This window comes from Heterodontus francisci, chromosome 2, assembly GCF_036365525.1.
Source record: "Heterodontus francisci isolate sHetFra1 chromosome 2, sHetFra1.hap1, whole genome shotgun sequence".
Taxonomy (NCBI): domain Eukaryota; kingdom Metazoa; phylum Chordata; class Chondrichthyes; order Heterodontiformes; family Heterodontidae; genus Heterodontus; species Heterodontus francisci.
Genome location: NC_090372.1, coordinates 83,073,494 through 83,099,540, shown reverse-complemented (window position 1 = coordinate 83,099,540; position 26,047 = coordinate 83,073,494). Strand labels below are relative to the sequence as shown.

Below are 26,047 nucleotides of genomic sequence, written 5' to 3'. Positions count from 1 at the left end.
ATGTGGGGACAATCGATGATGCCCTGCAGCTGGTGGAATCCAGCGATGCAGGTGAAACCCGATGGCCTCTATGGCTGCGCAAGCCCATCTGTGCTAAAATGGATGTCGTCTCCTGCCCTCCTGAATATGGCATCCACGATTTGTCTGATGGCATTATGAGCTGCCAACTGTGAGATGCCATCTGGGTCCACAGCTGATCCCTGGAATGACCTGGTTGCATAGAAATTTAGGGTGACAGTGACCTTAACGGCTACAGGTAGGGGACTGCCCTAGGGGCCACGAGGCCTCAGGACATTGTGGATCAAAACACACAGGACTGGGTAGGCGTAGCATCCTACGGCACTTGCGCTCCGTCATTTGCAGGTAGCTGACTCTTGGGCGGTGGACCCGATGTCATGGGCAGAGCCTTCTTCCCCTTGCAGGCCCCACTGTGCTCCTCTGGTTTCCTGTTGTCCAAGAGGTTGCATCTGCTGCAATTGCAGCCCATACCTGGAATGGGCAGGTTATCTTATGAGGAAAGGTTGTATCTGCTGGACCTTAGAAAGAGGCGACTTGATTGAAACATATAAGATCCTGAGGAGTCTTAACAGGGTGGATGTGGAAAGGACCTTTTCCTTTTTGGGAGAATCTAGAACTAGGGGTCACTATTTAAAAATAAGGGGTCGCCCATTTAAGACAGATGAGCAGAAATTTTTTCTCTCAGAGGGTCGTGAGTCTTTGGAATTCTCTTCCTCAAAAGGCAGTGGAAGCAGAGTCATTGAATATTTTTAAGGTAGATAGATTCTTGATAAGCAAGAGGGTGAAAGGTTATCGGGGGCAGGCGGGAATGTGGAGTCAAGATTGCATTCAGATCAGTCATGATCTTATTGAATGGTGGAGAAGGCTCGAGGGGCCAAATGGCCTATTCCTGCTCCTAATTTATAAGCTTGTATGTTCATCCTGGCTGCTCTATCCAATGTCCAATTAGACTGTTGCCATCTGAACTCCCCTTGCTGGGGTTTGTGCATTCACCAGGCCTTCCCCTGCCAACCCCCGGTGCCCAAGTGATGCCAGTGGCCTCATGTTCCTGTCCGGATTCCTACCACTCACCACTGAGAAAAGCAAGTCCTACAGCTCAAGCAATGTCTACTCTGTGGCACTGTTCAAGCAGCTGGGCTTCTACAATATATTAAATCGCCCTTCTCCTAGCCCTCAGGAGCTTTCATAGTGTTCACGGCTTCTACATCCTGTCATGTTCCATTCATGGCATTTTCCCCATTCCCTTCCTTTGAAGATCCTAAACTGCTGCTGTTAATGAGCTCAACAGGCACTTAATTGGAGGCGTGCAGAATTGTCGTTCCCTCCCTTTAAAAATGGCTTTGTGTTCCGGAGGCGGTGGGACCCGTTTCAGAGCTCTTAAATGTAAGCGCTGTGGTCATTTTAATTATCATATACTTTTGTTTGTAATGAGGAAAATGATTTCACTTCCAGGAGCATTTCGTACTGTTAACTGGACACGATTTTTAAATCATGCGCGCATCTGCTTCCGCCCCAGCGGGCTTTAAAAATCCAGCCCAAAAAGTCTCAAAGGGATAAGTGTGTGGGCTATAAGGTAACAGAGTACAATATGGGGAAATGTGAGATTAGTCATTTTGATAGGAAGGGTAGAAAAACAGAATATTTTTAAATATTTGAGAAACTATTAAATGTTGGTGTTCGGAAGGATTTGGGTCTCCTTGTACAGAAATTTAATATGCAGGTACAGCAAGCAATTAGGAAGGCAAATGGCATGTTGGCCTTTCTTGCAAGGGGGTTAGAGTACGACAGTAAGAAAGTCTTGCTGCAATTGTATAGGGCTTTGGTGAAACCAAAGCTGCAGTACTGTGCATAGTTTTAGTCTCCGAACCAAAGGAAGGATATACTTGCCTTACAGCGGGTGCAAAGAAGATTCACTAGATTGATTCCTGGGATGAAAGAGTTGGCCTATGAGGAGAGATTGAGTGGAATGGGCTTATACTCTCTGTAGCTTAGAAGAATGAGAAGTGATCTCATTGAAACATGTAAGATTCTAAAAGGGCTTGACAGATTAGATGCTGAGTGGCAGTTTCTCCTGGCTGGAGAGTCTAGGACAAAGTACATAGTCTCAGGATAAGGGCTCAGCCATTTGAGACTGAGATGAGGAGAAATTTCTTCACTCAAATGGTTAGGAATCTTTGGAATTCTCTACCCCAAAGGACTGTATATGCTCAGTTATTGGCTATGTTGAAGGCTGAGATCGATAGATTTTTGAGCTGTAAGGAAATCAAGGGATATGGAGATATGGCCAGAAAAATGGAACTGAGGTAGAAGATCAGTCGTGATCTTACTGACTGGTGATGCAGGCTCGAGGGGCCATATGGCCTACTCCTGCTCCTATGTTTTTATGTTCCATCACAATTATGAATTCCTACAGAAGTTGGTTCTTCTTATTTTCCAGCAAACCATGGTATACAATAGCCTGTACTTTGCTCTCAGTAACGAAGGAATGCGGCTCATGATTCACCTTGCTGACAGCTGTCCACAGACTGTTCGCGGGTTTATATATACGAGCATACGAATTAGGGGCAGGAGTAGGCGACTCGGCCCCTCAAACCTGGTCCACCATTCAACAAGATCCTGACTAACCTGATTGGAACTTCTAATCCACATTCCCACCTACCCCTGATAACCTTTCACCCCCTCGCTTATCAAGAATATATCTACCTCTACCTTAAAAATATTCAAAGACTCAGCTTCCATTGCCTTTTGAGGAAGAGAATTCCAAAAATTCACGACCCTCTGAGAGAAAAAATGACCCCTCAACTCTGTCTTAAATGAGTGACCCCTTATTTTTAAATAGTGACCCCTAGTTCTAGATTTGCCCACAAGAAGAAACATCCTTTCCACTACCACCCTGTCAAGACCCCTCAGGATCTTATATGTGTCAATCAAGTCGCCTCTTAGTCTTCTAAACTCCAGCGGATACAAGCCTAGCCTGTCCAACCTTTCCTCATAAGCCAACCGTTCCATTCCAAGTATTAGTCTAGTAAACCTTCTCTGAACTGCTTCCAATGCATTTACATCCTTCCTTAAATAAGGAGATTGATACTGTACACAGTACTCCAGATGTGGTCTCACCAACGCCCTGTATAACTGAAACATAACCTCCTTACTTTTGTATTCAATTCCCCTCACAATAAACGATAACATTCTATTAAATTTCCTGATTACTTGCTGAACCTGCCTATTAACCTATTGCGATTCATGCACTAGGACACCCAGATCCCTCTGCATCTCAGAGCTCTGCAATCTCTCACCATTTAGACAATATGCTTCTTTATTTTTCTTCCTGCCAAAATGGACAATTTCACATTATCCCACATTATACTCCATTTGCCAGATCTTTGCCCACTCACTTAACCTATCTATATTCCTTTGTAGCCTCCTTATGTCCTCTTCACAACTTACCTTCCTACCTATCTTTGTGTCATCAGCAAATTTAGCAACCATACCTTCGATCCCTTCATCCAAGTCATTTATATAAATTGTAACAAGTTGAGCCCCAACACTAATCCCTGTGGCACGCAACTCATTACATCTTGCCAACCAGAAAGTGACACATTTATGCCTACTCTGTTTCCTGTTAGCTAGCCAATCTTCTAAACATGCCAACATCCCCTACAGCATGAGCTTTTTTTTTCCACAATAACCTTTGATGTGGCACCTTATCAAATGCCTTCTGAAAATCTAAGTACAGGTTCCCCACAACTTCTTTTGAAAGGTCACAGACCTGAAACATTAACTCTGTTTCTCTCTCCACAGATGCTGCCAGACCTGCTGAGTATTTCCAGCACTTTCTGTTTTTACTGCAGAAGTTGCTGTCAGATTTCGTCCATTACAACGGTGAGTGTTGATATCCTCGCTATTATTCCCACTGCAAATTTTTGGCCAATATTATTAAATCTGAGCTACCTGTTACAATATTATGAATTCCCATCACTAACCTCCTTAACATTAATAAGGTAATGAATGATTATTTAACTTTGAAGGGAAAACAAATAAATTATACTGTCAACAATGATATGGAAAGAGTAACATACTCGGACAGCAAAAATAATAGGCGTTAGAATCCAAGTTTACCAGTGCAAATGAAAAATGATTAGCATGATTATTACTCTGAAATAACACTCAAAAAATCTTGTTAAACATCAAGGGTTGGATCATAGAATAATCATATCACTGATAAGTCAGAGGGCAAATGAAACAGTTACACAGTTCTAATAAATAGGATAAGTCTATCATCACAATGTAGAAAAGGCTGTGTGCAGCATTATCATTGAATAGCGTTCTCCTTTTTAACTGGTATTCCCAACTGAAGTATCAAATATACCAACAAAATTTGAAGGAGAGAAAGCAACACGCAATAGAAGTGCTAGCAGAATATCAACATGCTCACAAACCTGTATCAATTAATAGAATTATTATAGGTGATCCTTTAGTGTGGATATACAATAGCAGATGTTGCTATACATTTCCCCATCACTACATTAAGAACCTGTAGTGCACAATGTGGAAAGTTTTAAGCAAATAAAAAGTATTTCATGATGTCATCTAAAATGGAGATCTTTTTTATTCTGTGAATATAATTTCAGATCTAGGGAGCATGACTGTTTGGACTAATATCAATTAATTCTCATTTAACAATCAATAACTTAAAAACGCAGATATGATAGCATAGTGGTTATGTTACTGGTCTAATGATCTAGAGACATGAGTTCAAGTCCCACCATGGCAGCTGGGGAATTTGAATTCAATTGATTAAATAAGGCTGGAATTTTTTTTCATTCATTCATGGGATGTGGGTGCCGCTGGCAAGGCCAGCATTTATTGCCCATTCTCAATTGTTCTCAGGAAAGTGGTGGTGAGCTGTCTTCTTGAATCGCATGTGATATAGGTACACACAGAGTGCTGTTAGGGAGGGAATTCCAGGATTTTGACCCAACGGCAGTGAAGGAATGGCAATTTATTTGATGGGAAACTTGCAGGTGGTGGTGTTCCTATGTGTCTCTGCCCTTGTTCCTCTAGGTTGTAGAGGTGACAGGCTTGGAAGGTGCTGTCAACGAAGCCTTGTCGAGTTACTGCATTGCATCTTGTAGACGGTACACACTGCTGCTACTGTACGCTGGAGGTGGAGGCAGCGAATGTTTAAGGTGGTGGATTAGGGTGCCCATCAAGTGGCTGCTTTGTCCTGGATGGTGTGGAGCTTCTCGAGTGTTGTTGAAGCTACACTCATCCAGGCAAGTGGAGAATATTCCGTCACACTTCTGACTTGTGCCTTGTAGATGGCGTACAGACTTTGGGGAGTCAGATGGTGAATTACTCGCCACAGAATTCCCAGCCTCTCACCTTCTCTTGTAGCAACAGTATTTATATGGCTAGTCCAGTTAAGTTTCTGGTCAATGGTAACCCCCCAGGATGTTGATTATGGGGGAATTAGTGATGGCAATGCTGTTGAGCGTCAAGTCGACATGTTTAGATTTTCTCTTGTTTGAGATGGTCATTGCCTTGCATTTGTCTGGCCTGAATGTTACTCGCCACTTATCAGCCAATGCCCGAATGTTGTCTAGGTCTTGCTGCATGTGGGCACAGACTGCATCAGTATTTGAGGAGTTGTGAATGGTGCTCAACGCTGTGCAATTATCAGCGAACATCCCCACTTCTGACCTTACGTTGGGGCGAAGGTCAATGATGAAGCGGCTGAAGATGGTTGGGCCTAGGACACTACCCTGAGGAACTCCTGCAGCGATATCCTGGGGCTGAGATAATTGGCCTCCAACAACCACAACCATCCCCCTTAGTGTTAGATATGACCCCAACCTGTGGAGCGTTTTCCCCCTATTCCACTGACTTCAATTTTGCTAGAGCACCTTGATGCCACACTTGGTCAAATGCTGCCTTGATGTGAAGGGCAGTCGCTCTCACCTCACCAGTTCAGCTCTTTTGTCCATGTTTGGACCAAGGCTGTAATGAGGTCTGGAGACAAGTGGCCCTGGCAGAACCCAAACTGAGCTTCGGGGAGCAGGTTATGGTGAGTAGGTGCCGCTTGATAGCACTGTCAAGAACACCTTCCATCAATTTGCTGTTGATTGAGAGTGGACAGATGGGGTGGTACTTGGCCAGATTGAATTTGACTTGCATTTTGTGGACAGAATATACCTGGTAAATAAAGTGAATAAAAAGCTAATATCAGTAATACTAACTATAAAATTACCAGATTGTCATTAAAACCTTTCTGGTTCACTAATGTCCTTTAGGGAAGGAAATCTGCTGTCCTCGCCTGATCTGGCCTATAGGTGACTCCAGATCCATGGCAAAGTGGTTGACTCTTAACTGCCCTCTGAAATGGCCTAGCAAGCCACTCAAACTGCTACAAAAAGGTATGTGAAGAATAAAACAAGGCAGACTACCCAGCGTTGACCTAGGCACCAGACATGACAAAAGCACAACCAGTCCAGTTGACCTGGAGATGATATCCTCACTAACATCTGGGGACTTATGCCAAAATTGTGACAGCTGTCCCACAGACCAGTCAAGCAACAGCCTGACATGGTTATACTCACAAAATCATACCTTTCAACCAGGCTTCTCCATCACCATCTGAGACTTGGGAGCACAGTGGTATACAACCGGGAAGGAGTGGCCCTGGGAGTCCTCAACATTGACTCCAGACCCTATTAAGTCTCATGGCATCAGGTCAAACATGGGCAAGGAAACCTCCTGCTGATTACCACCTATTGACCTCCCTCAGCAGACTAATCAGTAGTCCTTCATGTTGAACACCAATTGGAAGAAGCACTGAGCGTAACAAGCTCCAGAATGTACTCTGGGTGAGGGACTTCAACGTCCATCACCAAGAGTGGCTAGCTAGCCAAGTCTTGCTTGACCTCGTCCTCACCAATCTATCTGTTGCAGATGCATCTGTCCATGATAGTATTGGTAGGAATGACCACTGCACAGTCCTTGTGGAGCTAAAGTCTTATCTTCACACTGAGGACCCCCTTCATTGTGTTCTGTGGCACTACTATCGTGCTAAGTGGAATAGATTCAGAACAGATCTAGCAGCTCAAAATTGTGCGTCCATGAGAAACTGTGGGCCATCAGCAATCTGTAACCTCATGGCCCAGCATATCCCTCACTCTACCTGTGCGGAGTTTGCAAGTTCTCCCTGTGACTGTGTGGGTTTTCGCTGGGTGTTCCGGTTTCCTCCCACCGCCAAAGACTTGCAGGTGATAGGTAAATTGACCATTGTAAATTGCCCCTAGTGTCGGTAGGTGGTAAGGAATATGGGATTACTGTAGGGTTAGTATAAATGGGTGGTTCTTGGTCGGCACAAACTCGGTGGGCCGAAGGGCCTGTTTCAGTGCTGTATCTCTAAATAAATAAAGCAGCCCTCTTTATAGACATCTCATCGACCAAGCTAAATATTCACTCCCTCCACGACCGGCACTCCATGGTTGCAGTGTATACCATCGACAAGTTGCAATGCAGCAATTGAATAAGGCTTCTTCGACAGCATCTCCCAAACCCCTTGCCTCTGCTGCCTAAAGGACAAGGGAACACCACCACCTTCACATTCCTCTCCATGTCACACATCACCCTGACTCGGAAATATATTGTCGTTCCTTCACCACCACTGGGTCAAAGTTCTGGAATTCTCTCCCTAACAGCACTGTGACTGTATGTACGCCACAAGGACTGCAGCAGTTTAAAGGCATGGCTCACCACCATCTTCTCAACGGCAATTAGGAGTGGGCAATAAATGATCATCTTGCCAGCGATGCCCACATCCCATGAATAATGAAAAACAGTATGAATGAAATACACAGCATAAGCTTCCTCTACGCTATTCAACAATGCACCTTTACTTCAACCTCAGAACTCCTTGATCTACTTCTGGTACCAACTGTGTTCACAGTCTATTTCTGAGCTGAATTTTCCTAGTAATAATTTTGTATTTGGATCTATGCCCCCAACAACTTGTTTGAGCTTCTCCAAGTATATTTCACATAGGAGTCTTACAGCTGTCAGGTCAATGAAAGATAATAAGACTTTCACTCTATCATCTAAGCTAGGTCTGAATCCTGGTCTTGAAAGATGAAGCATAGTGTTCTCATCCACTATTCCGTTCTGTTTTTCCTTTAAGGGCTATTGCATCCCATCGTAAAGGAACTTTACTGAATGACATTTGTGGCATTCTATATTTCAAGTTCACCCTGGAAAATTACTTCAAACTAAGTAGCAGAAATAGGATCAGGAGATATTGTTTCACATCATTAAAAGGTAAATTTAGGAATGATATTAGTAAGTTCTTTACACAATGAATGAGCAACACATGAATGGACAGTCGGATAAAATAGTGAACACAAAATCCCTGCAATTGTTTAAGGGAACTGTGGGTTTTTTCTGAATGGATGAACTGAGATGGGTCCAGTAATCTTGCTCATTTGTATTTATTTTGAGAACCCCACTCTGGCCAACATCAGAGATCAGGGATTGAATTTAGGAACTTCTTGATCTGCATAGGTCAACTACTCACTGAACAATTAAAATTTTTGGGAACTTGATCTACAGGATAATGGAACAACACTGGGTAAAATTCAAGAGATCCTTGTAAGAACCACCAATCTCTACTCTAGAACTATGGAGCGGACATCATGGATCCAGTTCAGACTCACAACGAAAACAGCACCCAAATTTTCAGCAATCGTTTTAAATACTTTACTAATCTGAAAACATTAGGCAGATTTTACTATGGTTTGTACAGTCTATGGTAAGGAGTATTCATTATTATATTCACAAGTATCAGATAAATAAATTCACCAAGATTAAAATTTCTAATTGTTTTGGTGAATTCTCTTCGTTCATCAGGACAATCCTCAATGACCTTCATTGCCTCCCTTTCCTCCAACATATTTCCCTGGTATCTCTACTATGTTGCCAATTGTGGCATTCTCAGTGCAGCACCACCAGGATTTCTATTATTGGCAGTGGTGGGTTCCTTCTTGGTAGTGGATCCTGCATGTTAAATAGCGTGCATGCTAAACAAACACTGATTAAGGAAAACAGGATTGGGGTACTAGCAGAATTGAGATGGAGGTTGGAAGCTCTGCTCCAACCCCGTGGAGGAGTCAGGGGTATTTTTTTTGAGAAAACCAGCCTATCAAGGTCAAAATACTGGTCCTTATTTTTTTTTTTTTAAAATCTTTAATGCCTTACCCTACCAATTCTCCACAAACTCATTCCATCTTGTGGCACAGTCCATGCCTTCCAGGTCTTTGACTCTGCCTTCTTTTCCATTGTACAATTCTATCCCTCCAGTTGGTCACCAGCAACTAATTCTTCAGCTGTCTCAGTTCTACTCCCTGGAACACCTCCTCCAAACCCATTTCAGCTTGCTATCTCTTCCCATCATTAATGGTCTCATCAAAGCCATTTTCAAGCATATTGTCGGTCATCCCTCCTGATTTTTTCACTGCTGCAGGATCCACTTTTGATCTTGAAGTCGACAGACCATTTGGACTTGGGCATTGAGAACATAATATTGAAACTGTCTGACAACACAAAAGGAAGTGTTTTACAGTCTGTTTTGCTGTTTGCAAAAGGCTTCAGGAGGAAATAGACAAAAAAGCAGATTAGGCAGACAGGCGGCAGATGCAATTTAATAGGGACAAGTGAGGGAACACATTTTGGAAGAAAATACAAGAAACTGAACTACATGTTCAGTGAAAGTACATCAAAGGGTATGACATAAATGAACTAAGAAACTTAGGGGTTCAAATATATCCTTCCTTGAAAGTACAAGTGCAGATAAATAAAGCAATAAAAGGCTAATAGCACTTTGGCTTTATAATTAAGGGCATAGAGTGCAAGAACAAAGAGGTTATAATGAACTGTCACAGTTAGAGTTGTGTGTGCAGGTTTAAGTGCAGAGAGGGCATTCACATCATACAAGAGTGTACAGCGTAGATTCAGCAGGATGTTATCAGGGATAAGAAACTATAGTAAATGATGGGAAACTTATGATATTGAAACTATTTTCACTGTGGCAGGGAAAGCTAAGGATATTTAACAGATTTTTAAAAGAATGTACAGTTTTGATTGGACGAATATGGAAAGGAAATTTCTTATAGTTGAGAAGTCAGTGATGAGAGGTTATCAATTCAAAATTGTCACTAGAAGAGCATTGAAAGAGGTTAGGCTTGTTTTTTTTCATGCAGGCAGTAAATTTTGCAATAGTTTACCACAAGGACTAGTTGACACAGAGATCAGTGATCATTTAAGAGAAAATTGGATAAATATTTTAAGCAAGGAACTTACTGGCTATAGGGAGACAACAGGATAGTGGAATTAGTGTTGGATTTCTGTAGTAAAGAGCTGGCAAAGACACAATTAGTTGAGTGGCCCTCTATGTACTGACCTGTATGGTAGTGCTTGGCATTCTTTGCAACACCTTCTTAGAACACTTCCTTGAGATTGGAATACTTTTCTATTTTTAGTATCTACCGTTGAAATTAGTCACTCACCTAGTGATTAGTAACAACTACATTCTCTTTTGAATGTCACGATACTTCTAATATTTGAAAACCATTTGCTAACTTCCTGCTTATCTATCAGGAATTTCATGGGCAAAGATTTCACAATCATTGCATGTCCAGCGAACAAGAATTACTTCTTGTCTAGCGTGAATGTACCTTAGGATCCGAGAAAGATTAGATCAAATATATTTGAATTGAAACCATATTCACTTTCATGCCTAGGATTTTGCTGTACCATAAATGCAACATCAAATTTTGAGAATTCTTGACAATTTCTATCATCTTCCGGTATGTGGGTAATGGAGCTTCCACTTTATCAAGATAGCAGTGATTCTCTTTCTAAGCTACTACGTGGCATCATTAATTACTTTTTCCATTACTTTGTTGATGATTGGGATGAAGCCAATAGTGCAGTAATTGTAGAGGTAGATTTGTCCTTTTTTTTTTTAGATAGCATATACCTGGACAATTTTCTACATTGTAAATGGCATAGTGATAGATTATAGTTTACCATTCAGCACAAACAAAACCTTTACAATAGGATATTACAGTAAAATACTGGTTGATATAATATTAAAGATAGGATTTGCATCGACTGATACATCAATACTGGATTTTGGAACATGGTTAAAAAATAATACTTAGAAGCAAGGTTATAGAATATTTAGGACATACAAAGCTAATGTGACATTAGATGATATCATGATGCAACATTAATTAATAAAGCGTAGCATAGTATAATAAGTATACATTCAGGACAATTTCCTCCAATAACATACATTTATGATATGCAAAGCAATTTATTAGCATAAATTTTATTTTACATGAAATTAGTTTGAAAGACTATGGAATTCATATTCAATGATTGAGGCATAATTTTCCAAGTTTGCACTGCTAGTGGGTTATAGTGCCCAACTGCAGTGCTTATTAGAAAATCACAGGCACACTGAACAGAAAATCACGGACATTCATTTTCCAACATCGCTACTGGTGAGGTTTTGTTCCAGTGTCGCAAATTCAAAAAATTAACCTCTTTCAACTTTAATAATGTTTTAAAGAAATTGATTTTCCATGTGCTGTAAACAAAGGGCTTTTCTTGGACCAATTTTCACATTTCAATATTACAAAAGCATGTGATGATGCCAAATTCATCCTGACAACTGTTGTCATGTTGTGCATCCATTGTGGTTTTCTCTTCTTTAGTGTGAACATATAGTAGACACTGAGCTTTTCAATCCATTCTGGATTTTTTTTAATACATGCACAGTGACAGAGAGATTTATTGAAATAGTACATTTCTTATTTTCTGTAAAGTCTGTAAAGTCAGAAGTAGTAACCAAATCCTTCCAAAAAATTCTACCCTATAGTTTCAATACAAGATCATTGCTACTGATAACAGGTTAAAATATTTTTAAATTCTCTTAAATATTGAAAGATTGTAAAAAGCACTTATGCCAGTAACAGAATAACATACTTGTCTGGACTTCTTTTGGGTTTGATGTCTGATGTTTTTACTGCAACTTTGATCTTTTTGTCTTGCTCAAGCATTGTAAAGTTTCAGTTAGACAGTGTTAAAAACACCATTCCTGTGGAAACAAAAATAGGTTACAATCTTAATAAAATCTAAATGTAATCTATTTCTATTCTGGTAGGGACCTTTGGAAACACAATTTTTATTTCTTCCAGTTTTATTCGCCTGTCTTCTCAAGGAAATGGCTCAGATTGGTTTTCAGTACTGTGGTGCAAACAGCCTGCTGGCACCTCACTCGAGAGGTCCTGGCTGGGGCTGGGGTTGGGGTGGGGGTGAAGGGAAGAGAGATAATGGCTAGGGTAGGAGGGAGGGGAAGAGAGGTCACGTATGGTAGAGTAAAGAGAGGAAAGAGGTCACGGGCAGGACGGGATGCAGAAACGAGCGGTCGCTTCAAGGAGAGAAGGGGGAAAGAGGTTACTGGGAGAAAGGGAGAGAAGTCATGACTACGGTAGGGGTGGGAGAAGAGAGGAAGTACCCAGTGTGGTGAAGGGGGAGGGGTCGAGAGCGGGAAGAGAGATCGTGGCAGGAGGGGGGACTGGTCATTGCAACTGGGTGGGAATGGGGAGGTAGATTGTGGTCATTGGGTTTAGAATGGGAGGTGGGGGAAATTGGAGGATTCAGAAATCATTGAGCTCTGTGAGGGGCGTTGTAGAGGGAAATGATGGGAGGAGTTGGAGGGGGGTCAGCTGCTTGTGGGCAGGTAAGTAGGTGAGCTTGTTGGACATGAAGGAAGAACTCCTGCTCCTCCAGGCCTATAAGTAGTGCTGTAAATGCACTTATCTTATGGATCCGGCCCATCTCGTTTCCTTTTACCTGGTGAAATGACTAGGAAAAAAAAGCCTGTTAAAAATGGAGTCAGGCAGGCTCCTTAAAATATTTTATCGACCAACCCACGTCTTGAGAGTGATTGATCGCCCTTCTCCTCTGACCTGCCTCTTAAAACTGGAAGTGGGTGGGTTAGGGGTCAGGTTTGAGCTTTAAAATTTTTTAATTTCTCACCCAAATCCAAATCCACCCTTTCTTGGGGATTAAAATAGCCTCCAGGGAGATCTTTTTTTTAATTTTAATACTTACAATGAACTCAAGTAACTCATTTCAAAGGAAACCCAACAAACACACTACCCAATGGAATCTCAAGACATGTGATTTACTTTACAATTCAATACATAATGGTTTCAGCAGTTGTGACTTATCTACTTCTAGAAGACACCTTTACAGCTTTACTCAACTGTTTGTATTTTATTTAGAAAAGAGTTCTATCTTCTACCATTATAAGTTAATTTATAGCTTCATGTTAAACGTACACCATAAAAACAAAGTCCAAGCTAGTCAAATATTTATTGCAGATAACTAGTCAGTTGTCCCTTTTTATTTCCTACATAATATGATGTCTCCTAAAAGATAATGACTTTTACTACAATTATTGGCATATTAACATTGAAATTAATGGTTACAGTCAATAAGTTTCAGAATCAAGAAATTAAAATATAAATCAACTTTCGTTGATATCTGTATTAGATATAATTTGATTTAATTAATGTAAACATTTTATTTAACTTCTCTCTCCTTCCAGTTAAAGTGTCTAAGAATGCACAATGGAACTATTATTATTTTTTTTTACAAAGTTAGATTTTTCGCAATTTATTTTGCCAATTGTCACAACCTACTTAAATCTTGAGGGCAAATAGGTCTGTCATTCACTCTGCTTAAGGATAACATTAGACTTATAGGGCTGGATTTTACCAAGTCCACGACATCAGGCTCTGTGGTGGGGTGGGCCGGAAGATCGTTCTGGCAGAGGCCTGCCACGGAGGCCGACGCCAGAAGGGCTGGGCCTGATCCTCCCGGCAGCGGTGAGACTCTGTGGCAGCCCCCCTGCCGATAGGCAACGGGACCTCAATTTTAACATATAAATCAATTATATGAATAAATTTAAGTGAACTTACCCGCAATCTTCCGGGCCCGCCACGATATTCAGTTTCCCGTCTGGGAAAAGCCGGCATGAGACTGGTGGGAAAGGGGGAGGAGGTAAGATTTCCAGTGCCGGGGGTGCGATGGGTCAAATAAACATAATAAGTGTAGGGGATGGTGGGAAGGGGTGAACTTTAAACTTTGTACAGTCTTGGGGTGGGGGGAAGATCAGATTTAAAAGGTACGTGTTTTGGGCAGGGGAAGGACAAATACCTAATGTAATATTATTGGGGGGTTGGAAAGGGGCGTTACAAATTTATTTTGTAAATTTTGGGGGGGTGGGGGATTCACTTTAAAAATTCAAATTTGCCGGCAGGGCTGGCTGCCCTTTAAAAATGGTGCCAGTACCTGTGCTGACGCCATTGCTGGTGACGGACAGCCTGCCCCTCCACTGGATATGGGGGGAGGGGGAGGCAGGCCACCCCAGCTACTTAAATAAGTTGCCATGCAGCAGATTACGGTGGCTTTTGAGCTCACTGCTGGGAGCGACGACAAGCTCTTAAAATCCAGCCCATAGAAAAAGTAACGAAAGTTCAGTTATATAACAAGTTTCACAATGATCGAAGTCCCAAACCACTTCACAGCTAATGAAGCACTTTTTGACATTTAGTCACTGCTGTAACAGAGAAATGTAGCAGTCAATTTATGCACAGCAAGGTTGAGAGAAGTAAGTGACCAGATAATCTACTTCAGTGACATTGGTTGAGAGATAAATGTTCACCAGGACACCAGGAGAACTTCCCTGTTCTTCTTTGAATACTATTGTGGGATCTTTTACTCCCATCTGAGGAGACAGACAGGGCTTCAGTTTAACATTACCTTAATACCTCCTTCAGTACTGCATGAAGCCAAGATTATGTGCCCAAGTCTCAAGGAGTGGGGCTTGAACCCACAGCCTCTGACTTGTATGTGAGAAAGCTGACAAATGGTACTAACCACACAAACTTATTTATTCAGTAGGGTTAGATTTAACAAAGTACTGTAAATAATTTAACAAACAGAAAGAATTCATTATTTATACATATCACATTGGCCAGCCTAGATACAACTGCATGTTATTCACTAGCTACATTAAACCACATGCTTAGCCCTATTGTGTATAGCATAGTTTGTATACAGACATAGAAACATAAGAAAACATGGACTGCTATGAGGCTATTCAATGCATTTTTCCATGAGCCGCGTAGAAGTTGGCATATGATAGGCTGTTTGCAACTTAGGTCAGTCTCCTGAGGAAGGCGATAAACCAAAATTAATTATCTTCTAGATAAATCTCTATGAAATTTCTCTCTAAGCTCTTCAAGTAACCTATCAAGATTCCATGATATCAATATAGTCGGTCCAATATTTACAGTTACTTTCCACACCTGATATTTGCTTGATCCCAAGAGCACAGAAATTATTGCTCTTCCTAGAGTATACCAGAGACACCCACATCTCATAAAAAATTAATTAAAAAAAACTTTTTGTCTCTATTATTCATATAACCTTCAATCTTATGGTTAACTAGATAAATTTCAGCTTCCTTTTAAAAGCAGTTATTCATAATACCACTAAATTGTTTTTCTCTTAGCAGCATTTATTTTAAATAGCAACAAGGCACTTTAGGAAGGATGTCAAGGCTTTGGAGAAGGTGGAGAAGTGATTTACTAGAATAGTAGCAGGGATGAGGGACTTCAGTTACATGGAGAGACTGGAGAAGCTAAAACTGTTCTCCTTAAAGCACAGAAGTCAACAGGAGATTTAATAGAGGTGTCAAGAGCAGATTTGATAGAGGTATTCAAAATCATAACTGGTTTTGATAGAGAAGGAACAGTTTCCAGTGGCAGAAGGGTTGGTAAACAGAGACACAGGGCTGGATTTTACCAGCCCCCCGAAATCAGGGGTCGTGGCGGGGGTGCCCTGAAAATGCCTTGGGAGAGGCCTGTCACGGGCTTTGACGCCAGGAACGCCCCGCTCCATATTACTGATGGTGGTGAGGCCTTGTGGCGGCTCAGCCACAGCAGCAGGATTTAAATATGTTAGTTAATAAATTAATTACCTACCTGCTGCCGTCGGCCTTCCAGCTGCCATATTCTGGCCGGCTGGCAGGGACTCCCGCGCCTTCAGATCTCCATTCAGAGATCCAATGCGGGACACTGGTGGGGAGGGGGGAGGAGGTAAGTTTTCAGGGCGGGGGTGGGGTGGGAGTGGGAAGAACTATTGCGATTGGTGGAGGGGATGGTGGGAAGGGGTCGAAGGTGAAAGGTAATAAACTTTGTGGGGGGGGGGGGGGGGGGGGGGTGAAGGCCGGAACTGCAAGCTAAGTTTTTTTGGGGGGAGAGGGCAATTAATAAATTGTTTACTAATTGGAGGGTGGAGAAGGGCTTGAATCTTATACTAAATTTTTCAATGTAACTTTAACATGTATATAACTTTTAAAATTTTAATTAAATGTAAGGGCTGGAAGACCTTTAAAAATGGCACCAGCGCCTGCACAGTGGCACCGGACACCGCTGCCAGGGATGGAGTGCCCACCCCTCCACGTCATCGGAGTGTCGGTCCACCCCGGTCATTTAAATCAACCACTGCGTGTAATATCGCGACGGCTCCGCATAGTAAAAGCTGCGCGTGCAGGCCGCCATCTTGGAAGCTCGCAGCTAGTAAAATTCAGTCCACAGATTTAAGGTGACTGACAAAAGAACCAGAAGCAACATGAGGAAATGTTTTTTATTTTACACAGTGAGTTATTGTGATCTGGAATACACTGCCTGAAAGGGCAGTGAAAGGGGATTTAATACTAACATTCAAAAGAGAATTGGATAAATACTTGAAGTGAAAAAATTTCAACGTTATGGGAAAAGAGCAAGGGAGTGGGTAGCTCTACCAAATCATCAGAAATGGCACAATAGGCCAAATCACCTCCTCCCTTGCTGTATCATTCTATGATTCTATAATCAGATCATGGGAAGAATCAGAATTTCCTTCAGCTCAACATCAGAAGAAACAAAGCCATCCCTTTTGGTTCCACTAACAGCTTTGCATCTGAATCCAGCTCCATCAATGTTCACTCTAAGCTGTGCCTGTGTGCAGTCAAACAGCAATCGGGAACAATGCCATGCAGGGAACAAACAGGCCACGCACAAGCAACGTTCCCTCTAAGATGCGTGCATGTGCAGCCACGCCTCAATCTTAAAGGGATCATGCAATGCAACAAGCTGACCATGCACAGAAAAAATAAATTAAAGGAAATATTGCTGATCAGCCACTGCCTCAAATTGAAGTAGACTATTCACACCTTTGTTGTTCTGCCTCGAGCCTACTTCCTCCATTGGCAGCTGTGTCTTCAGTCCTCCCTAAAATGCTCCAGCTAACTATCCTCCTTTAAAATTCTCCTTAAAGCCCACCTTTTTGATCAAGCTTTTTGTCACCCCTAATATCATCATCTTTAGATCAGTATCCATTTTTGCCTGATTATGCTTCTGTCAAGCACCTTGGGACTGTTATTCTACACTATTAAATGATAGAACCATTCAGCACAGAAACATAGAAACACAGAAAATAGGAGCAGCAATGGCCATTCAGCCCTTCGAGCCTGCTCCGCCATTCATTATGATCATGGCTGATCATCCAACTCGGTAGCCTGTTCCCGCTTTCGCCCCATACCCTTTGATCCCTTTAGACCCAAGCCCTATATCTAACTCCTTCTTGAAAACATACAAATTTTGGCTTCAACTGCTTTCGGTGGTAGCAAATTCCACAGGTTCACCACTCTCTGGGTGAAGAAATTTCTCCTCATCTCAGTCCTGAAAGATTTACCCTGTATCCTTAAGACTATGACCCCTGGTTCTGGACAACCCCTCCATCGGGAACATCCTTCCTGCATCTACCCTGTCAAGTCCTGTGAGAATTTGATAGGTTTCTATGAGATCCCCCCTCACTCTTCTGAACTCCAGCAAATATAATCCTAACCGACTCAATCTCTCCTCATACGTCAGTCCCACCATCCCAGGAATCAGTCTGGTAAACCTTCGCTGCACTCCCTCTATAGCAAGAACATCCTTCCTCAGATAAGGAGACCAAAACGACACACAATATTCCAGGTGTGGCCTCACCAAGGCCCTGTATAATTGCAGCAAGACATCCCTGCTCCTGTACTTGAATCCTCTCGCTATGAAAGCCAACATACCATTTGCCTTTTTTACCGCTTGTTGCATCTGCATGCTTACCTTCAGCCACTGGTGTACAAGAACACCCAGGTCTCGTTGCATATTCCCTTCTCTCAGTCTATAGCCAGCCATTCAGATAATAATCTGCCATCCAGTTTTTGCTACCAAAATGGATAACCTCACATTTATCCACAATATACTGCATCTGCCATTCATTAGCCCACTCACTCAACTTGTCCAAATCACCCTGAATCCTCTCTGCATCCTCCTCACAACTCACCCTCCCACCCAGTTTTGTGTCATCTGCAAATTTGGAGATATTACATTTAGTTCCCTCATCTAAATCATTAATGTATATTGTGAATAGCTGGGGTCCTAGCACCTATCCCTGCGGTACCCCACTACTCACTACCTGCCATTCGGAAAAAGACCCATTTATACCTACTCTTTGTTTCCTGTTGCCAACCAATTTTCTATCCATCGCAATACACTACCCCCAATCCCATGCGCTTTAATGTTACATGCTAATCTCTTATGTGTGACTTTGTCGAAAGCCTTCTGAAAGTCCAAGTAAACCACATCCACTGGCTCCCCCTCATCAACTCTACTAGTTACATCCTCAAAGAATTCTAGTAGATTTGTCAAGCATGATTTCCCTTTTGTAAATCCATGCTGACTCTGCCCGATTCTACCACTGTTCTCTATGTGCTCTGCTATAAAATCTTTGATAATGGACTCTAGAATTTTCCCCACTACCGATGCCAGGCTGTCTTGTCTATAATTCCCTGTTTTCTCTCTGCCTCCCTTTTTAAATAGTGGGGTTACATTAGCTACCCTCCAATCTGTAGGAACTGTTCCAGAGTCTATAGAATCTTGGAAGATGACCACCAATGCATCCATTATTTCTAGCGCCACTTCCTTAAGTATTCTGGGATGCATACCATCAGGCCCTGGGGATTTATCAGACTTCAATCCCATCAATTTTCCCAACACCATTTCTCTACTAATACAGATTTCTTTCAGTTCCTCTCTCACACTAAGCCCTGTGTTGCCCAACATTTCTGGTATGATATTTGTGTCCTCCTTTGTGAAGACAGAACCAAAGTATGCATTTAGTTGGTCAGCCATTTCTTTATTCCCCATAATAAATTCCCCTGTTTCTGATTGTAAGGGACCTACATTTGTCTTCACCAATCTTTTTCTCTTCACATACCTATGGAAACTTTTATAGTCAGTTTTTATGTTCCCTGCAAGCTTGTTCTTGTGCTCTATTTTCCCCTTCTTAATCAATCCCTTGGTCCTTCCTTTGCTGAATTCTAAACTGCTCCCAATCCTCAGGTCTGTTGTTTTTCCTGGCAAATTTATATGCCTCTTCTTTGGATCTAATGCTATGTCTAATTTCCCCTGTAAGCCATGATTTGGCTACATTTCCTGTTTTACTTTTGCGCCAGACAGGGATAAACAATTGTTGCAGTTCATCCATGCGCTCTTTAAATGTTTACCATTGCCTATCCACCATCATCCCTTTAAGTAACCAATCCGTCATGGCCAACTCGCACCTCATACCTTCGTAGTTTCCTTTACTAAGATTCAGGATTCTTGTCTCAGAATCAAGTTCGTCACTCTCTATCTTGAGGAAGAATTCTATCATGTTATGGTCGCTCGTCCCCAAGGGGTCTCGCACCACCAGATTGTCAATTATTCCTCTCTCATTACACAATACCCAGTCTAGGATGGCCTGTTCTCTAGTTGGTTCCTCAACGTATTGGTCCAGAAAACCATCCTGTATACACTCCAAGAATTTCTCCTCTACGGTAATGTGATTAATTTGATTTGCCCAATCTATATGCAGATTAAGGTTACCCATAATTACAGATGTTCCTTCATTGCATGCATCTCTAATTTCCTGTTTAATGCCATTCCCAACATCACCATTAGAGTTCGGTGGTCTATATACAAGCCCCACTAACGATTTTTGCCCCTTAGTGTTTCTCAGCTCTACCCATACAGATTCCACATCGTCAAAGCTAATATCTTTCCTCTCTATTGCATTAATTTCCTCTTTAATCAGCAATGCAACTCCACCACCTTCTGCTTTTTGTCTGTCCTTCCTAAATACTGAATATCCCTGGATGTTCATTTCCCATCCCTGGTCACCTTGCAGCCATGTCTCCGTAATCCTGACTATATCACACCCGTTTACATCTATTTGCGCAATTAATTCATCCACTTTATTGCGAATGCTCCGTGCCTTTAGGCACAAAGCCTTAAGGCTTGTCTTTTTAACATTACTTGTCTCCTTCCCACTATTTTTCACTGTGGCCCTGTTTGATTCTGGCCCTTGATTTCTCTGCCTATCACTTTTTTTATTCCCCTTACTGTCTTTTGTTCTTGTCATTGATCCCCCCTCCTCTGACTCCTTGCAAAGGTTCCCATCCCCCTGCTATTTTAGTTTAAACCCTCCCCAACCACTCTAGCAAATACTCTCCCGAGGACATCAGTCCTGGTCCTGCCCAGGTGTAACCCGTCCAGTTTGTACTGGTCCCAATGCCCAGGAATCTAAAACCCTCCCCCTCACACCATCTCTTCAGCCACGTATTCATCTGATATACCCTGCTATTTCTACTCTGACTAGCACGTGGCACTGGTAGTAATGAGATCACTATCTTTGAGGTCCTACTTTTCAACTTACTTCCTAGCTCCTTATATTCTGCTTTTAGGACTTCATCCTTTTTTTTCACCTATGTCGTTTGTACCAATGTGTACCAAGACCACTGGCTGTTCACCCTCCCCCTTCAGAATGTCCTTAACCACTCTGAGACATCCTTGACCCTAGCACCAGGGAGGCAACATACCATCCTGGAGTCTCTTTTGCGGCCACAGAAACACCTATCTATTCCCCTCACAATTGAATCCCCTATAACTATTGCATTCCCACACTTTTTACTCCTCCCCTGTGGAGCAGAACCAACCATGGTGCAACGAATTGGGCTGTTGCTGCTTTCCCCTGAGAGGCCATTCCCCCCAACAGTATCCAAAGCAGAAGGCTATTCAGCCCATTGCACTTGCTGGTTCTTTGAAAGAGCTATCCAATTTAGTCCCACATCCTAGCTTTTTCCCCATAACCTTACAAATGAATCCTCTTTCCGTACATGTCCAATTGCTTTTTGAATATTACTATGGAATCTGGTTCCACCACGCTCATTCTTGGTATCATACTGGTAAGCCTCCGCTCAACGCCATGACATCCTTCCTAAACTATCATGCACAGAATTGTACACAATGGGCTGAATTTCATAAGCCCCCCAATGTTGGGGTCGTGGTGGGGGAGGCCCGGAAAATACTTCCGGGAGAGGCGCGCCAGGAAGGCCCCGCCCCATTTTACTGGTGGCAGCGAGGCCTCGGGGTGGCTTCCCCCCTCGCTTGGCGGCAGAGCCTTAATTTAAATATTTAAATAAATTATAATGGCTGCATAAGCACCTACCTTGTCCCGATGGCTGTCCCAAGCCGATATTCCAGCTGGTGGCTGGACGTCCCACGCCTTCAGATCCCCGTTCAGAGATCCAAGGCGTAACACTGGTGAGGAGGCGGGAGGAGTGAAATTTTCAGGGTGGGGCGTTGCGGGAGGGGGGGTGGTGGGGGGGGGGGGGGGAGAGACTGTGGAAAACTGTCTATTGGCTGAGGGGATGGTGGGAAGGGGCTGAAGGGCAAAGGAGGAAAGTTCGGGAGGGGAACTAAATTTTTTTTAGGACAGAAATGACAATAATTGAGTGTATGGTCATTGGGGTGTGGCAGAGGGCCTTCGATCTTTCATTAAATTTATAAATTTCCATGTCACATCCATTTCACTTTAAAAAATAAAAATACCGGTAAGGGCTTGAAGCCCTTTAAAAATGGCGCCAGCGCCTGCTCGGTGGCACCGGATGCCATTGCCGGGGACAAAGCCCCCACCCCCTCTACATCACTGGGGGCGGGCAGTCCGCCCCCTCCATGTTAATGAGCCGCCGCGCGTAATATTGCAGCAGTTCTGCGGCACATGTCTCGCACGTGCGCATGCACTTTTTGAAGCTTGTTGCCGTTCCTAATAAAATTCAGCCCAATGCTCCATAGAAACATAGAAGCGCAGAAAATAGGAGCAGGAGTAGGCCATTCGGCCCTTCGGGCCTGCTCCGCCATTCAAAAAAGATCATGGCTGATCGCCTAATTCAGTACCCTGTTCCCGCTTTCTCCTCATATCCCTTGATCCCTTTGGCATTAAGAAATATATCTAGCTCCTTCTTGAATATATTTAATGACTTGGCCTGCACTGACTTCTGAGGTAGAGAATTCCACAGGTTCACCACCCTAAGGCCTAACCAGTGATTTGTACAGGTTTGCCAAAGACTTGCTGGTTGATAGGTTAATTGGCCATTATAAATTGCCCCTAGTATAGGTAGGTGGTAGGGAAATAGAGGAACAGGTGGGGATTTGGTAGGAATATGAAATTAGTGTAGGATTAGTATAAATGGGTGGTTGATGGTCGGCACAGACTCGGTGGGCCGAAGGGCCTGTTTCAGTGCTGTATCTCTATAACTGGATTTCCTTGTTTTTGTATGCAATACCCCTATTTACAAAGCCAAGTATTTCATATACTTTTTAATTGGCTTATCAACTTGTCATGTTCAAAGATTTGTGAATATGCACCTCCAGGTCCCTCTGCTCTTGCACCTGCTCAGAATAATACCATTTAGATTATACTGTATATTGTTTCTCCCAAAGTGCATCACTTCACATATGCACCTGCCATTTATTGGCATATTTCACCAGTCTGTCTATATCCTCCTGGCGTCTGCTACTACCTGTTCACTATTTACTATGTTGCCAAGTTTTGTATCATCCATAAATTTTGAAAGTGTATTCCCTATACCCAAGTCCAAGACATTTATATGCAACAAGAAAGGCAATAACCTGAATATTAACCCCTAAGGGACCCCACTGCATACTTTCCTCCATCAGGAAAACATCTTTTCACCACTACTCTCTATCTCCTACCCCTTAGCCATTACATAGCCAAGATCCTACCATCCCTTTAATACCATGCGCTTCTATTTTCCGAATAAGTCTGTTATGTGGTACTTTATCAACTGTCTTTTGAACATCTAGATACATCTACTGAACTACCTTCATCAACCCTATCTATGACTTCAGTAAAGAACTGAAACACTTTAGTCAGACATAGTTTGCCTTTGACAAATCCATGCTGGTTGTCCCCTATTAACTCATGCCTCTCTGAGTGAGAATTAGTTTGTCTTTGACAATGGACTCTAGTAGTTATCCCATCACTGACGTTAGACTGATTGGCGTGTAGTTACCAAGTTTATCCCTCTCCCCTTTTTTGAAAAGGGATGCAACATTTGCAATCCTCCAGTCCTCTGACACAACTCCCATATCCAGGGAGGATTGGAAGACTGTGGTCAGATCTTCTTCTACACTAGCTTGAGAAACGCAGGATGCATCCCATTGGACCAGGTGACTTGTAAACTTAGTGCCTCCTATCTAATTTTATCCTATCCGATATCTCTACTCCCCCTCCTCAACTGCAACATTAATGTCATCCCCTTCTTTAGTGAAGGCAGATGCAAACTACTTATTCAGTACCTCAGTCATGCCCTCTACCTCCACAAGATGATTTCCTTGTTTTGGCCCTAATTAGCCCCACAATTCCTTTAGCGATCATCTTACTTTTTACATTGATAAAATGTTTGGGTTCCTCTTTATGTTCCCTTCTAATTTTTTCTCATATCTCTTTGCACTTCTTGTATCCTTTTTCAGTTTCCCCCTACGCTCGCTGTATTCTGCTTAGTTTCTACCTTATGAACCTGACATTTGTCATAAACCTCCTTTTTCTATTTTACTTTGACCTCTATTTCCTTCATCATCCAGGAAGCTCCAGCTTTGGATATCCCATCTTTCCTCCATATGGGAATATGCTTAGTTTTTAACCAAAGTATCTTTTCCTTCATGGTCTGCTATTGTTCACTAACTGTTTTCCTGCACAAATGTTATTTCCAGACGACCTGTGCAAGATTCCTTCTCAAATATGGAGTTAGGTCACATATCAGCCATGATCTCATTGAATGGCAGAACCGGCTGGAGAAGGCGACATGGTCAACCCCTGTTCCTGCAAAAGCAAAATACTGCAGATACTGGAGATCTGAAATAAAAACAGAAATTGCTGGAAATACTCAGCAAGTCTGGCAGCATCTGTGGACAGAAACAGAGTTAATGTTTCAGGCCAATGACCATCTGATGAAAGGTCATTGATCTGAAAGGTTAACTCTGTTTCTCCACAGAGGCTGCCAGACTTGCTGAGTATTTCCAGCATTTTCTGTTTTTCTTCCTGCTCCTAGGTTCCCATCACTGAAATTGTCACTCTTCCAGTTGAGTATTTTCACTTTTGATTTTTCTTTGTCCCTTTCGATAGCTGCTTTAAACCTACATTAAAACCATGATATAAATGCAAGTTGTTCTTAATGGTATTACAAGTTATAAGAAAGCTCGTGTAATTAAGATTGACAGACCAAACTGCTTTTCCAATTGTATGTTTTATTACCTTATGCTTTTTATTTCTTTGATTGCTCTCAACTCCCCTTTCCACTAGTGCACCCCAGCCGCCAAACAACATGGCCTTTTAAGCCTCTCTCACTTCACTGCCCAAAGATTTTCTCAGTAGGAGCACAAAGGGGTGGGACTGAGTTGCAGTGGTCGTGAGTGGGAACGATGAACAAAATTAGTTGAGGGTACTAAGTACACTTTGTGTGGGTGGGTTTGGCGATGTTGACTCTGTGCAATGTGATTTGGCAGATCTTAGTTCTTTCCTTGGGACAAAGTTGAGAGGAAATAAAATGTTCTAGAGAAAAAAAACCCAGCCTGTACAGTCTTTCCTGATTGTTATAACCTCTCAGTTCTGGGGTCATGTGGCTGGGAAGCAGTGTGTGTGCTATTGAGAGGAGATGCTGATGCCACCTCCGGCCTGACTGACACTCAGCCCCTCTCTTACTTACCGGCTTCTCATTCTCTCGGTGGTTCTTCCCTTTGGCCCACTCCTCTTACAAGCCCAGTCGACTCCGTTTATTTTTCATCAGCCCTTCGACACCAGCGGCACCACCTCTCCCGCCAATCAGAACGCCGCGTACTCGGACAACGAGCTTCCCGAATCCAATCAGTGGTACCGGCACTGCCTTGTTGCCAACTCCATGGTGAGCACTGACGCCGCCAGTGCGGTTGCCATAGAAGCGAGACTGAACCGTAACAACCGTCTTGAATGTCAGTGCGTCAGCGGCCGGCGAGGAGCCTGAGCGAGCGGTGTAGTCGCCCTGGGCTCCATCTCTGAGGAACTTAGAGCGGACAGTAAGCACAGCAACTGAAACCCATCCCGCCGAGAGCAGCAAACCTCGCCGTCTGGTCACCCCGTTCTCAATAACGGCTCTAACTCCTGAACCTTGCCCCCTAACTCCAACCTCTAACCTTAACCAACCTAAGTCGGGCAATGTCATACCCAAGTGAGAGACTAGTGCTCACAAACACTTCTTCTGCGAGTGTGCTTTCACTGCCTGGCAACTGATTGCTAACTTCTTCCAAGTCAGTTCACCTGTCTTGCACATCACTCACCTTGATGCGGACTTCCCTGCTGTCAGCCTTTACTGCTGCATTGCTGTATGGGAGTAGCTTATGCAGCTCTCCTTTGCACCTCTGATGAGGTAGAGAAGCAGCAACACCAGCTGCCTTCTCCTCAGCCATTACTGCTCCATAGGACAGAGGAGACA

At 42.8% G+C, this 26,047-nt stretch overlaps 1 protein-coding gene across 6 annotated transcripts in view; it reads right to left on the bottom strand.

The window, feature by feature from the left end:
* nek10 (NIMA-related kinase 10) overlaps positions 1-25,691 on the bottom strand; it is a 485,577-nt gene extending 459,886 nt beyond the window's left edge. For 5 of the 6 annotated variants that reach the window (XM_068059792.1, XM_068059804.1, XM_068059810.1 and 2 more), the window contains exons 1-2: positions 25,286-25,691; positions 12,067-12,178 (exon numbers count right to left, since the gene is read on the bottom strand). In XM_068059792.1, coding sequence (XP_067915893.1) covers positions 12,067-12,140 — 74 coding nt within the window. In that variant the 5' untranslated portion in view covers positions 12,141-12,178; positions 25,286-25,691. Of the gene's footprint in view, positions 1-12,066; positions 12,179-14,913; positions 14,986-25,285 lie in introns of those variants that run through there. The other variant, XM_068059798.1, reaches the window with a different exon arrangement.
* Positions 25,692-26,047: the final 356 nt, after the last annotated feature.